The sequence below is a fragment of the Lolium rigidum genome, chromosome 4 (genome assembly GCF_022539505.1).
Source record: "Lolium rigidum isolate FL_2022 chromosome 4, APGP_CSIRO_Lrig_0.1, whole genome shotgun sequence".
Lineage (NCBI taxonomy): Eukaryota > Viridiplantae > Streptophyta > Magnoliopsida > Poales > Poaceae > Lolium > Lolium rigidum.
The window spans coordinates 152784849-152798070 of record NC_061511.1 but is presented as its reverse complement, the minus strand read 5'-3'; the positions used below and the strand labels follow the sequence as shown (position 1 = coordinate 152798070).

At 47.3% G+C, this 13222-nt stretch overlaps 1 protein-coding gene across 1 annotated transcript; it reads right to left on the bottom strand.

Moving 5' to 3' along the window:
* Positions 1–11122: 11122 nt before the first annotated feature.
* LOC124706039 (DNA-directed RNA polymerase II subunit RPB7-like) lies at positions 11123–13172 on the bottom strand. The gene is made up of 5 exons (XM_047237705.1): positions 12995–13172; positions 12729–12894; positions 12577–12627; positions 12342–12407; positions 11123–11406 (listed from the first exon to the last, which is right to left on the bottom strand). The coding sequence occupies exons 1-5, from the start codon at positions 13108–13110 to the stop codon at positions 11398–11400; spliced, it is 408 nt and encodes a 135-aa protein (XP_047093661.1). The 5' UTR covers positions 13111–13172; the 3' UTR covers positions 11123–11397.
* Positions 13173–13222: the final 50 nt, after the last annotated feature.

The following is a 13222-nucleotide window of genomic DNA, read 5'->3' as shown; positions in this document are numbered from 1 at the left end:
TACAGCCCGACTTGGGAAAGCTTCTTCATCAATCGGCGTGAGAGGGCGCTTGCCAGGCACGAGGAGGGCGGCCCACCTCCTTCGAACTTCAACGAGGCCGGCCGTCGGCTGTGGTGGCGCGACCGGACTCTCCAGGGCGTCATGGCCTACCGTGGCCCCCGCCTGCGCTACCTTCAGTCCCAGCCCACGCGTGCTCTCCCGCCGAGGTTCGACTACCGCGACCCCGATGCCAGCGACGATGATGACGGCGACTACGACTACTACAGTGGCGACTACTATAGGGCTAGGCACGAGTATGACCGAATGACTCCAACAGTCGAATCTGGCCATGTATCTTAATTTTCAGTTGAGCTATGTACTTTTAATTCGAGTTCAATATTAATAAAATTTTATTCCCATCCTTTCTTTCCCGCCTTTTTTCTCCCACGCGCGGCGTCATGGAGGGAAAGTTTCCCGCGCGACGCCGGGGCGGGAATTTTTCCCACGCGGACGGCCTCGTGGCGGGAGTAAAGAAAAAAGATATAGAAAAGAAATAGAAAAAGAAATAGAAAAAGAAACAGAAAAGAAATAGAAAAGAAATAGAAAAAAGATATAGAAAAGAAATAGAAACAAAAACAAACAGAAAAGATAAAGAAATAGAAATAGAAAAGAAAAGAAACATAGAAGAAAAGAAAAAGGAAAAAAAACAGAAAAGAAAAAGAAACAGAAAAGAAAAAAAGAAATAGAAAAGAAACAGCAAAAGAAAAGAAAACAACAAAAGAAAAAAGAAAACAAAAAAACCTTTGGTACCGGTTGGTACCACCAACCGGTACGAAAGACCAACCGGTACCAAAGGGGGTTCGCCTCCATTTGACTTAGCCGCACGGGCAAAATTTCCCCCAAATCCTCCATTTCTAACACGCAGACGCGCAGAGACCGCCCGCGCCCACGCCGTCGCCCACGCCGTCGCTCGCGCCCAAGCCATCGACATCTTCGCCGTAGAGCCGACACGTCGTCACCGTCGCCCACGCCGTCGCCTTCCCCGTCGCCCGCCGCTCTCCCCTCCTCCGCGCGCCGGCAACCCGACCAAGGTGAGCGCGCCCGCCCCTCTCCCCCTCCTCCTCCAGCGCTGTCGCGCGGCCTAGCAACTAGCTGCGCCGCTGCCGCGCTCCATGCCGCGCGCGCGCCGCCGCGAGACCAGGCTGGCCAGGAGGGCTCTGCTGCGCCACAGACGGAGACGCCTACGCCGGCGCCAAGGCCAGCGCCACCGCTTCATCGCCACCGCGCGCGTAGAGTGTTCGACAAAATGTCTAAGCCACCGCGCGCATGCCTTTCTGCTACTGCGCCGCATCGTGTTGCTGCCGTGCCGTGTTGCTGCCATGTCGTGTTGCTGCTGCCATGCCGCGGTGGGTGGCAGGGCTCGGGTGGGCGTGGTGCCCCTATAGGTGGTGACGATCGTGGCGGGGCTGGGCGGGCTGGTCGAGCACCTGGTGCGGTCGAGGCAGGCGACGATGGCGTGGAGAGGGTGGCGGTGCCGGTGAGTGTGTGGCGGTGCCGGTGAGTGTGTGGCGGTGCCGCCGAGTCCGTGGCGGTGGCAGAGGAGGAGGGGGAACACCGAGTGTGTGGCGGTGCCACCGAGTCCGTGGCGGTGGCGGAGGAGGAGGGGGAATGCCGAGTGCGTGGCAGATCCAAAGGCCGAGTGTGTGGCGGTGCCGCCGAGTGTGTGGCGGTGCCGCCGAGTCCGTGGTGGTGGCGGAGGAGGAGGGGGGACGCCGAGTGTGTGGCGGATCCAAAGGCCGAGTGTGTGGCGGATCCAAAGGGCGAGTGTGTGGCGGTGGCGGAGGAGGAGGGGGAACGCCGAGTCCGTGGCCGTGGTGGTGCCGCCGCGAAATATAGTTAGTGTTAGGGTTAGGGTTTTTTGCTTTCTTCATGTCAATTGTTATCCATGATGAATGAAATAATTGCTTTCTTAATTTCTTTCTTAATTTTGTAGTGACATTGAGGTATGGCGGACGGCACCTTCGTCCGAGATGAGGAGGGGGAAGAAGCGGTGCAGAAATTGATCTATGAGAGTGCCCGTGGTACGGAACCCGATGGAGATGACAACGAGTTCGAAGACTTTCTGAATGATTTCGGCTAGGGACTTGAGTCTGAAAAAAATAGAAGAGACAACAAAGTGTCCATAACAAACTCCGGCGAGGTGTATATTTATGTATCAATTAGTCTATGTTCATCCCTAGATGCATTCATTTATTTGAATTGCACTTATTAACGAAATTTTTTTCTTTTAGCCTTCTGGATCATCGAGCAAGTCTGTTAAAACAAAACGAGGCCCGACGCAACTGCTAAATGGCGAGGGCAGGTTAGCCCTCACGTCATTTAAGGCTAATGGTGAACTAGAGCATCCCAAAGAGCACTGCCGCAAATTTACAAGTCAAGCCGGAGTTCTTGTAAGCCGAAGAACACGGAGACTGGTGCTAGTTATGTCAACGACGCGATGAAAATTTTTCTTTGGGACATGCTACTGAAAAAATTCAGCCTACCGGAAGACATGACGGAAGGTCAGAAGAATAAAGTTCTAGGAATGGACATGTAAGAAGATGGCCATACAATTCCAGACCTGGAAGAAAAATTTATGGGACAAATATAAGAATGAAGATCCAGTATTCGATGATAATCTAGTGAAGATAAAAGATCACTGACCCGCATTTAAGAGGTATAAGCAATCGTCTACTTTTGTGTCCCGATCGGTCACATACGGAAAATGCTTCAAAGAAGAAACTTTGGCATCATTTGGGGTCAGGTGGCTACAATACTGCCATTCCGAAGTGGACAGCGTTTGAAAATAAACTGATGAATGCAAGAATCACTCCACAGACATGGGACTGGCCCGAACGGTCCAAGTTCTGGTTGTTCGCGCATGGGGCAGGGTTGGACCCAAAGACAGGGCTGATCATTGCGCAGGGAAAATGGAAGGAAAAAATTGAGGCAATCGTACCGAAGCTTGTAGATGCAATTGACAAGGTCAGAAAGGGAGAGTACATTCCCGATCGAGAGAATGACGAGCTGACACTCGCTCTGGGGAATCCTGAACACGTTGGACGGGTACGAGCTCGCCCAGGTCTCACCATGAAGGAAGCGTGGCCGGACAGCGCTGCCACTTATAGAAGCCGTTCGCGAAAGAAGAAGAAGGACGCCGACACGTTAACGGAATTGTTAAATAGGGTGGAGGCGCTTGAGAAAAATCAGAAGGCACCTGATCAGCCGCTGTTTCTACATGATCCACAAGCCGATGCTGCCCCATCTCAGCGAAGAAGCAGTGTCGGTTCCTCGCATCTTGACGGATGTGGAGGACGCTACCCCGTGGATTATGTCACGGAGAAGACAGATTGCGAGCTACATATGTTATTCAGGACCGCGTCCGTTAAGGTGGTGGTCGGCTATGTGTACCCAAGTGAAGATGGAGCAACGCACCATCATATGCCCATTCCACCTGGCTGTGTTCGTGTCGGGGTCGATGAAGTTGTTCCGGGTTTTGAAACAGTGGAGCTTGATATTCCTAGAGGTGACGATGAGAGGACACTGGCCGATGTCAAGCACGGTTTCGCCCTATGGCCGAAGAAGTACATCGTCCTTTTGCAAAGGCCACCGACTCCTCCACATGAGCAGCAAATGCCATCGACTCCTCCCTGGTAGCGAGTCCTCGTGAGCAGCCAAGTCCACACCTACCTGAGAGGGACCCAGCGTGAGTCCACCATCTCGAGATCCTCCGCGTAAGACAGCGCCCGTTAAGCGGAACGGTACGCCGCCTAGGAAGAGATCTAGAAAGGAGAAACCACAGCCGCCCATTGAGAAGTTACCTTGGGAAAAAAGTGAAGAGGAAAACAGGGAAACCGTTGAGTCCGAGCTGAAAGCCTTTTTTGCACCGAAAGTGCCAGAGATACCTTTTGAGAAGACACTAGATCCGGTGAAAGTTGTGCATACCGTTGAGAATCTATATGACCTTGTACCATCGCCGCCATCTGACTATAGGCGTTCTATTGAAAGGTCGTATGACAAGATGATCAAGGCGACAAAACCCATTCAATCGGGTGTCAAGGAGATAAAAGGGATACACCAAGTCTACCAGCTCGGACAACAACCCGTTCAATCGGTCCCCCCTCTGAAGGTGTTTGACGGGAAGGCCGTTCAAAGTTCTCTACAAAACACAACCGATACGCCTTCGCTGAACGAGCATATCAATTTGTTCAAGGGAAAGATTTGGTCGAGAATCTCAGGAAGCTACCAACACGTATGCGTAACTTGCATTCGTGGTACCTTAATGCCTCAAAGGGCGGGACCGAGACTATCATGGTGCGAGTTAGGGAAGAGCACTACTTCCAGGAATACTGTGTGAACGTTGACTTCAACGAGCTTTTCCAGTTATACAATCTCCGGGCCCTCGACAAATCTATCATCAGTTGCTATTGTCTGTAAGTGATTTATTTAATTTGACAAGTCTTTAGCTCAGCTCGTTCATTGTCTGCAAATTCTAATCTTTTGTGCACTATATTATGCAGATCGAAGATGCTCGAATGCAAAAGGGACGAAATCACGAACATTGGGTTCATTGACCCGGACACAATGCATGTTAGAACCATAGAAGAACCCCTCTATAACAAGGATACACCGGAGACTTTCCTAAGGTTTTTGAAGCGACAACGTGACAAAAGGCTAATAATTTGGCCTTACAACTTCCAGAGTCTTATTGTCTTATAACACACTATATTTTGCTCACCGTATGTCAAAATTTTAACTGATGACTTATATATATGACACTACATATTTAAACGTGCGTAGGTTTCACTTTATTCTTCTCGTCATCAAAATGTACGATGGAGAAGTTGAACTCTTTGACTCACTAAGCAAAAATTCTGAACTATACAAGTCTTGTTTTCTTATGATCAGAAGGTAATTTCAATTCTTATCGGTTTGTTTCGTTAATTTCCTGCTATCAACTAATTGATAACTCTTTTATGCATTTTCTTTTGTCGGGCAGCGTATGGGAAACTTTCATCAAGGAAGATAAGTCCCATGAATGGCAACCGAAGCTGCGATGGCGTGCGAAAGTAAGTAGTACTACCTAGGTCCACACACATTTATCATACTTGACTATTATTTGATTGAATTATATTCTTGTAAAGAAATGCCCACAACAACCACAAGGGACTGATCTTTGTGGATACTACATTTGCGAGTACATCCACATAATTGTCAGCGAGAGAACGAATAATGAAAGAAATAAAGAGGTACGAAAATAATATTCACAAATTTATTTTCTTATCATAAGTTGTGCTGAGTTTCAGTAATAGTTGTTTGATTGTGATTTGATATATATATATATATACATATACATATATATATATATATATATATATATATACATATACATATATATACACACACACACACATAGCTCATGTATTCATTTGTATCTTATTCTTTTATAGTTGGAAAGAAAGCGGAACAAGCTCTCAATCGAGGACCGCTTCATAGCAATAGGCGAGGAATTGGCGAGATTTTTCTTTCGGGACGTCTTACCACCATGCGCAAAGTACCACTATGAATGAAGATGTACATGTTACATATAGTTTGAGTCGGAGAGTACCACTATGCTACATGTAATAGACATATATAGAGTACGCCTCGGAGAGTACCACTATGCATGAAGATCGATCTTCATGCATGTACTACTTAATTTGCGATCTTATGCAATTACATGTGTGTTATATTATATGCACCAACTTGATATGCATCACCTTGATCTTCATGTACTACCTAAACTCAAACGTACGCGTTTCTGGTGCATCGACGCGATATGAAACGCTCTGATACCCCTAAACCCCTACAAAAACCCTAAACCCTAAATTCTCTGCCGCGGCAGAGATTCATGCATTTTCTCTGCCGCGGGTGGCAACCTTTGGTACCGGTTCGTATTACAAACCGGTACCAAAACTCCCTGGCCCTGAGCTCTTCTGGTGGCCCATGTGGAGGCCCCTTTAATACCGGTTCGTAAGGAATCGGTATGAAGGGGGGGGGGGGGCTTTTGTACCGGATGTTTTATACCGGTTGCAAAACCGGTACAAATGCCCCTCTGGAACCGGTACGAATGGACTTTTCTCCACTAGTGCTCATACTGGAAATGGTGGCCTTGCAAGTGCCGTGCTAGTTAAGCTGAAAAGGGAATTCTCAATTCAAATTTCGGCGCCACTGCGAGCCACCGGTCACCAGCTCACCGACCACCGGTCTGGTCTAATCTTCTGATTAGGCTTGCGCCTGATGCACTGGTCATTCGCCGCTCACTAGTCGACCGACATGGCTGACACCATCAACATGGCTATATCCATTTGAAAGAAAACGTCGAGTCGCAACATCAAAATATCATGCATGAAATGTAATGTAACCTGAGGAGACAATATCATGAAATGTAATGTACCCTGAGGAGACGAACCTAGCATGCATGATTGGTCCTTGCATACTATTGTCCATTCGGAGCACAACTACACAAGAGTGGGAATTGAACCGTCCCCTGTTAAATTCCTCAATTCGTAGCAGGCCAATAATATATTGGATCCCACACCTCCGTCGTGTTACGGATCAGGCAGAATGGAGCAGTGACAAATCAGCTGGCAATGTCACGCGATCTTGCCGGATTCCATCTGTAACCGCAGGCCACATGCCCGCTGCATCCGGATCGACATGAAGTGTTCGAGTCCAGCAGCACAAGGCACCAAAAAGGGCTTACGATATCTTACCTCTTCGGTAGGAGAGCCCGTACCGTTGATGATTTTTCGATTCCTCTCGCTATGATGTGTAACCAAAACCGTAGGCCGCTTCAGTTACACTGTTGCACGATCGTATATGTGCATTATTTCTGTATTTCTGTATCTGCAAGCTGTGTATCATTGAGCCTGACACAAATCCAAGAATGGCGAACAGTGACGGAATCGTCGGGTGGTGCGGTTCCAGATTTGGCTTTTGGGTAAAGGGCATCTAGAAAGGGAGACCTACCGCATCGCACTTAGTACTTAATTAAACAATTTGGTGTTCCTGTTCCTGCTAGCAACTTGGTTACATGCTTGATTGTTCTTCTCTCTGGAGCTATCCTCTTGTTTCTGTTGGAAGGTCACGTGGTAAGTGGTAACAACACTTAGGATAGAATTAGGTGGCCAAAGGGTATTGCTGTAGGAGTTAAAAAGACACAATCTATTGTTTCTTCCTGGAAATGGTCCCGTGTGTCCACTGATTGGTACAGATGATTGGATCTATCTGCAACTTATCAGTGCCTTTCTGATCTGATTTTCTTCTCTTTTAAGTAAAAGCACACCAAATCTTCTTGCTCGCGTCCCTCTCTAAGTGTTTCTACAAAATGGGGGAAAAATGAAGGTTGTCAATAAAGCACAAAGCAGACTGCACCAAATTACTTGCTACTTTTGGGGTTTGCTTCCTTACACAGGCATCCTCCTACAAACCTTCCAAGTGGTAGACACTGAAGGCACTGGTTCAAGAGGTTGCTTATCCCAGACTACCCAAAGCAGTGAAAAGACAGGGCAGTTTATGACCCTAAATGCGCTAGTTAATTTCAGATCACTCATCAATCACCATCAAGTGGAGTGGAGAGGAAAACCCCACAGGCTTAGCCTTACCTCATAGAGCGAGTACAAAGCACATGTTACAGTAGATGGTGCAAATATCATATCAAGAAATCAAGGCCGCTCGGATGGCGTGCCCTCCACTGTAACCTAGCTCCACCATATATAAAGAACAGGGAGAGCTTTAGCCACCGGCGGGTGAAGAGCAAAGCACACTCCACTAGCTCCAGACATTCTTTTTCTGCAGAGGCCGGCAAAGAACTACGACGACTATGCTGGTGGTTGAGCTGGGCATCTGGGTCATCCCGCTGACCCTCGTCTTGGTCCCGTGCCGGCGCATCGTCCTCCTCCTCACCAAGCTCCAGGAGCTGTACCGGAGCATGACCGCGCCGAGGCTGGTGATCACCTCCCGGGAAGAGGACATGTGGAGCCGCCTCTCCAGGCTTAACTCCATGGCCTTCATGATGTGATGCCCGCTCTGCTTCTTGATTTGCCTCCTCCTTCCTCGTCTGGTGTTCGATGCTATTTAAGTTGCTTTGCTGCTATTTTTGTTAGCTTTGTATCTCTGCATAAGCTCATCGTAGTTGAGGTGTAAGATGTATATATATGTTGGCGTAATTTAGAAACTCGTGGTAGAGGTATGTGTGGGTGTGGTAGAGGCTGCTAAAATCAAATTAACATCATGTTGGTGGTGTGGCTGGTGACATGTTCATCTGTTACAGCTTAATTTGAGTGTCCTGGCCTGTGTAGAGAACCAAGTATGACAGCAACGCAACTTAACTGAAGGTGTCTCACGGTTTAACCATGGGTCTTGCAAGGTCCGGAGATCAAGAGATCACACGGTCGCAGTACAGGCTCAATTGCTGTAGAACAGATCATTGTAGTGATATAATCTCAGTTCGTATTTCTCTTGTTGAAGCCGACAAGACAAATATGAGTGACAATATTTATTTATTATCACTTAATTTGGAGGAATGTATGTCATTATGTCCCTAAGAAAACATATATAATGGCGCCGCAATTTAGGCCCAACTAGACCACATGTACAGAAACCAGTGCTTAGAGTAAATTACTCATACACCACGGCACACTAGGCTAAGCCAGAAACGGGCTAGAGCACATAACCCCTCCCCTCCCGTGGCGCTCCCCAGGGCGCCGCTGGGGGGCCGATCTCCCTCCTTTCGCCGCCCCTCCCTCCGTTTCTCTCCCTCGGCCGCAGCCGTCGGCGCTGGCCACGGTGGCGGCGGGCCCAGCGCCAAAGTGCCCGCGGGGTTGTTGGAGGAGCCGACCGGCGGCCGGCTTCGGCGTGCTCCGTGTCTAGGGCGGCGTCCCTGGATGTGCGGCGCCGGCTCCTCCTCCACGGCCTCCGGCGATGGATGGTGGTGGCGGCGGTTTTTGCATCTTGGGCCCGCCAAGATCCATCGCCGGCTTCTGCTAGCGGCGCGAGGAAGGGGGCGGCGATGTGCGGGGTGAGGATGGTGTGGTTGCGGCTTCCGCCGTCCACTGAATTCTCCTTGGTCATCGTTGGTCAGCGGATGGCGGCGTGGGGGCCTGTTCGTCTACTTCGGGTTTGAAGGTGGTGGTCCTAGGGTTCTTCTTCTGCGAAGATGAAGACCTAGCCGGAGTGTTGAGTTTCGGAAGGCTCCACCGGTGAATGGTACAACGCATCTTTTGCTTGTAGTTTGCTGGATCGGGTGGTATTCGGTCGCGCGCGCCTATGCTTTTATTCCTGATCATTTGGTTTTGGAGGGAGCGGCGCGAAGCTCTTTTTCTGTGTCAAGTGACTATGGATCCATGATGAAAGTCAGAAGAAGAGAATATCATGAAGGTCGGATGGGAAGACTAGCTAAGGGAGGTTCAAGTCTCCGCGCTGTTGAGGGACTTGCTTGATGTTCCGGGCTTCACATCAGCGGTATGAAAGTGGGAAGTCCAGAGTCCTACCTTTCAGGGTGAAAACCCAAGGTCTAGCCTTAACTAGTTGTGCCTGGCAAATGACCTTATTAGAGGCATTGTTTTGAGAGCGGGGACTATCTTCAGGGTGAAAACCTAAGATCTTTGATCAGACGATGACGGTGTTAGAGCACCGTTCCCTTCTTGGAGGCATTGCTTTTGGAGGTGTTGTCTTGGTGGTGGATGTATTGTTGTTGTTAGGCCCGACTATAGCGGGACTTTTGTTTCTTAGTTTTTTTTTTCTATTTTTTGGTTGTGTGCATCCGTAGTGCCATTAGGGTGGTGCGTTGTTGCAGAGGCTGGGTGTAATTGATATCTTTTGATATTAATATATTCTCTTTAGCAAAAAAAGAAACGGGCTAGAATTTTTTTTATAATGGGCGCTTTATTACTCTTTGAACCAATTACACCCGACCTCTTAGCTATGCACACAACCGTTTAAAAGGTCTCAGTAATCCGGAGTACTAAAAAAGGCAAAATACAAATCTGACTTGAGCCAATGTAAATCGCCTAAGGAGAAGGCGGAGGCCCAATCCGTAGATTATGCTGCCACCCATGTAGGAAAAAAGTATCCCTCGCCGTGTCCTTCAACCGTGTACAAACCTCCGTAAACAGGTCACGGTTCTCCACCTTCTGCAGTGCAGACCATGAACGGAGAGTAGCAGTACCTCTGTAGATAACCTGCAGGAAAGAACAATTCTTGTCATTAAAAACTTTGTCATTTCTACACAGCCATAGCGACCATATAATGGCAAGCGTCCCCACCCTAATAAACGTTCTAAATATGTGATCTATACCATGAAGCCAATTACCAAAGATATTGGCGACACTAGTCGAAGGATACAGATCAGAAGCTACTTGGATGCATGACCATATAGACCTAGCAAAGCGGCATTGGAAGAACAAGTGTTTAATTGTATCGTTGTGTTAACAAAAAACACAATGCGTACTCCCATGCCAATTCCGTTTCGCAAGATTATCTTTGGTTAGGATTACTCCTCGACGTAAATACCAGGCAAAAATCTTAACTTTGAGTGGTATTTTCATCTTCCAAACCTTCTTGTTTTTATCAACTGGTATTTCCGGTTGGATAATAGCATTGTATAAAGAACTTACAGAAAATTTCCCATTAGGGTGTAAGCTCCAACGAAATTCATCATGTCCCTCGGACAACTGAATGGACTAGATTAGGGGTGCGCCTTGGCGCACGATCCCGTTAAATTCATACCAATTTTAAAATTTGTATAACAACGATGAATAAATGTCCAACCATTGTAGGTTTTTAAAAATGAATATTATAGGCATCCGCATTTAATCAAACAAATCAATAAGACAACAAAATATTTATTTTCTGAAAATATCATTGTGAGGCCTTCCTTCTAAATCTTATGCACTAACATATTAGACAGTGGGAGTGATAACACATTGAGGAATAAATATACAGTCAAAATTCAGTAGACCTTGATGTTTTTAGGGACAAATTCGATATTAAATACGTCAGTAACAATTTGGTGTCATGTGCGGAGCAGCAGATGGTACATAAGAGAAATGCAATACATACATGAATCAAAAATAGGAAAATATACTGAAAGATGTACTTATAGATGCTTCGGAGATAACAACAGCTATGTACCACCTCGATAAAAACAATAGCTATGTATATAAAGAGGACCCATTCAGGTTCACAACAGGTAACTCCTGGAACAGGGTTTACTGCAGTCTGGACGGATGAATCCCTAACATTTTTGGCATCCTGTACAAAACCATGGAGCCATCATCTTTTCTTGTTCTCTTCACCCAAGCTTCATCTGGTTTTGACTCAACTCCCATCGTGGATTCAGAGGCACTAATTTCCAAAGAAGAGACATCAGCAAGCATATATAGAGGTAGCATTCACAAACGAAATTAAATAATACATAGTTCTTGGATCAGATTAGTTGCGTAAGAAAAAATCAACATGAGAAATATACAAAAGAGCAAACAGAGGAAACAACAGTATAAAACTATGGGAATGAAAGCAGTGAATTGATAATCACATATGAATGAAATTGCATTACTATGCAACATGCGGGAAAAAATCAAACGGTGGAAGTAAAATGCATTATCATGAAGTCACACCAATCAAAACAATGTGTTCCTACCACCTGGGACAGGGCAATATAGTACAAAGAACACAATGTGACATGCACAAGAAATACAACAAATTATTTGATTACCCAGGAAGATGATCGGTCATTAGATTTCGGTAATTTTGCAAGCGCAAAGTCACCTCTATCAATAGATTTCGAAACACAACATTTAAAAGATTACAGAACAAATACATAGTATTGCACTTTTCCTGGATCTAAGCTACATAGTACATAACTACATACTGAGTCTTATACTCCCTTCGATTGATATTAGTTGTCGCTCATTTAGATTTTTAGAATAAAGTTATACTAAATCACTGACAACTATGGATCAGAGTGAGTAGTTTGGTTTTGGGCAATAAAAATATCGGAGTACTGAAAAAACTGAGCAGCTTCAGTCTACATTATTACCAGACCATGGAAACACAACTACCATTGTTTTTTTTCAAATGAGTACTGACCATCACACATGTATTTGTTCATGATGTGCATGTAAGTAACCATAGGAGCTTCACAAACCACTTGAAAAGCTTCGGCAAAACAATATGTTCCTCAGCAGAGCAGGCTAAAGATGCCAAAGCAAAAGCAAAGTAAGAACTGCACGTGCAAACGAGAAGAATAATAGGAACCACTTGTACAAAAATAAGCATACCGATCCATCAGAAGTTGTGTAGTTTGGCACATCACCAGATTGGAACTCCATATCATCAGGAATCAGCTGCATACAAAAGCAGAAAACACACCCAGTGAGCCAGAATGTGAAAGGTAAACAAGAACTTGTAAGAGCTTGTACTGAATAATTGACCACATAGAGAATTCTGAAGTTTATCGATTTGCTCCACCAGTTTGACAAAGCAGCTCCAATTAAAAGCACAGAAGCCACTCACATGATTTGACACGAAGATCTGAATAGGCCCAGCCTCTGCGAAGAACCCCATCTGCAGAACCAAGCAATCGAAGTTCAGTAAACCGGGCACTGCAGAGCACATCACGCCTGCGGATAAGAAGGCCACAATACAGCAGTCGAGTAAAAGCCCACCTTGTTGACCATGGTGACGACAGCCTCGAGGATCTCGCCCTTGAAGGGCCGGAAGACGACGCACTGGTACTTGACGGGGAAGGTGACGAAGCCCGTGCCCTCCCGGATGAGCCCCTTCCCGACCTCCTCCACCCCCGTGATCGCCACCACGAACCCGTGCCGCCCGCTGCAGTACAGCCAATGAGATTCAGCGCCCCTGGCTCTAGGGCTCGGCGAGCTGGAGGAGGGGGCGGGCGGGCGGAGGAGGGGGTTGACGGAAACCCTACCTGCAGGTGCCCTCGACGTCCTTCATGAGCTTGGCGACCAGCTTGTCGCGGAGGTGCGGGCCGAAGTGGCGCGGGTGCAGCTGCATGTTCCGCTCCAGGACGATGTGGAAGAACATCCTGGCCTCTCCTCGTCGGCCGGCGGCGGCGGTTGGGAGCGGCGGTGGTGGCCGAGTCGAGAATGGGCTACCTGCCTAATCGATGTCTCGCACCGTGACCGGGAGAGACGCG

Coding starts and splice junctions, on each gene's coding strand:
- LOC124706039 (XM_047237705.1), bottom strand. CDS start 13,110: ATGTTCTTCCACATCGTCCTGGAGCGGAACATGCAGCTGCACCCGCGC. Junction 12,895..12,994: donor GACGTCGAGGGCACCTGCAG/GTAGGGTTTCCG, acceptor GCTGTACTGCAG/CGGGCGGCACGGGTTCGTGG. Junction 12,628..12,728: donor TCGTCACCATGGTCAACAAG/GTGGGCTTTTAC, acceptor TTGGTTCTGCAG/ATGGGGTTCTTCGCAGAGGC.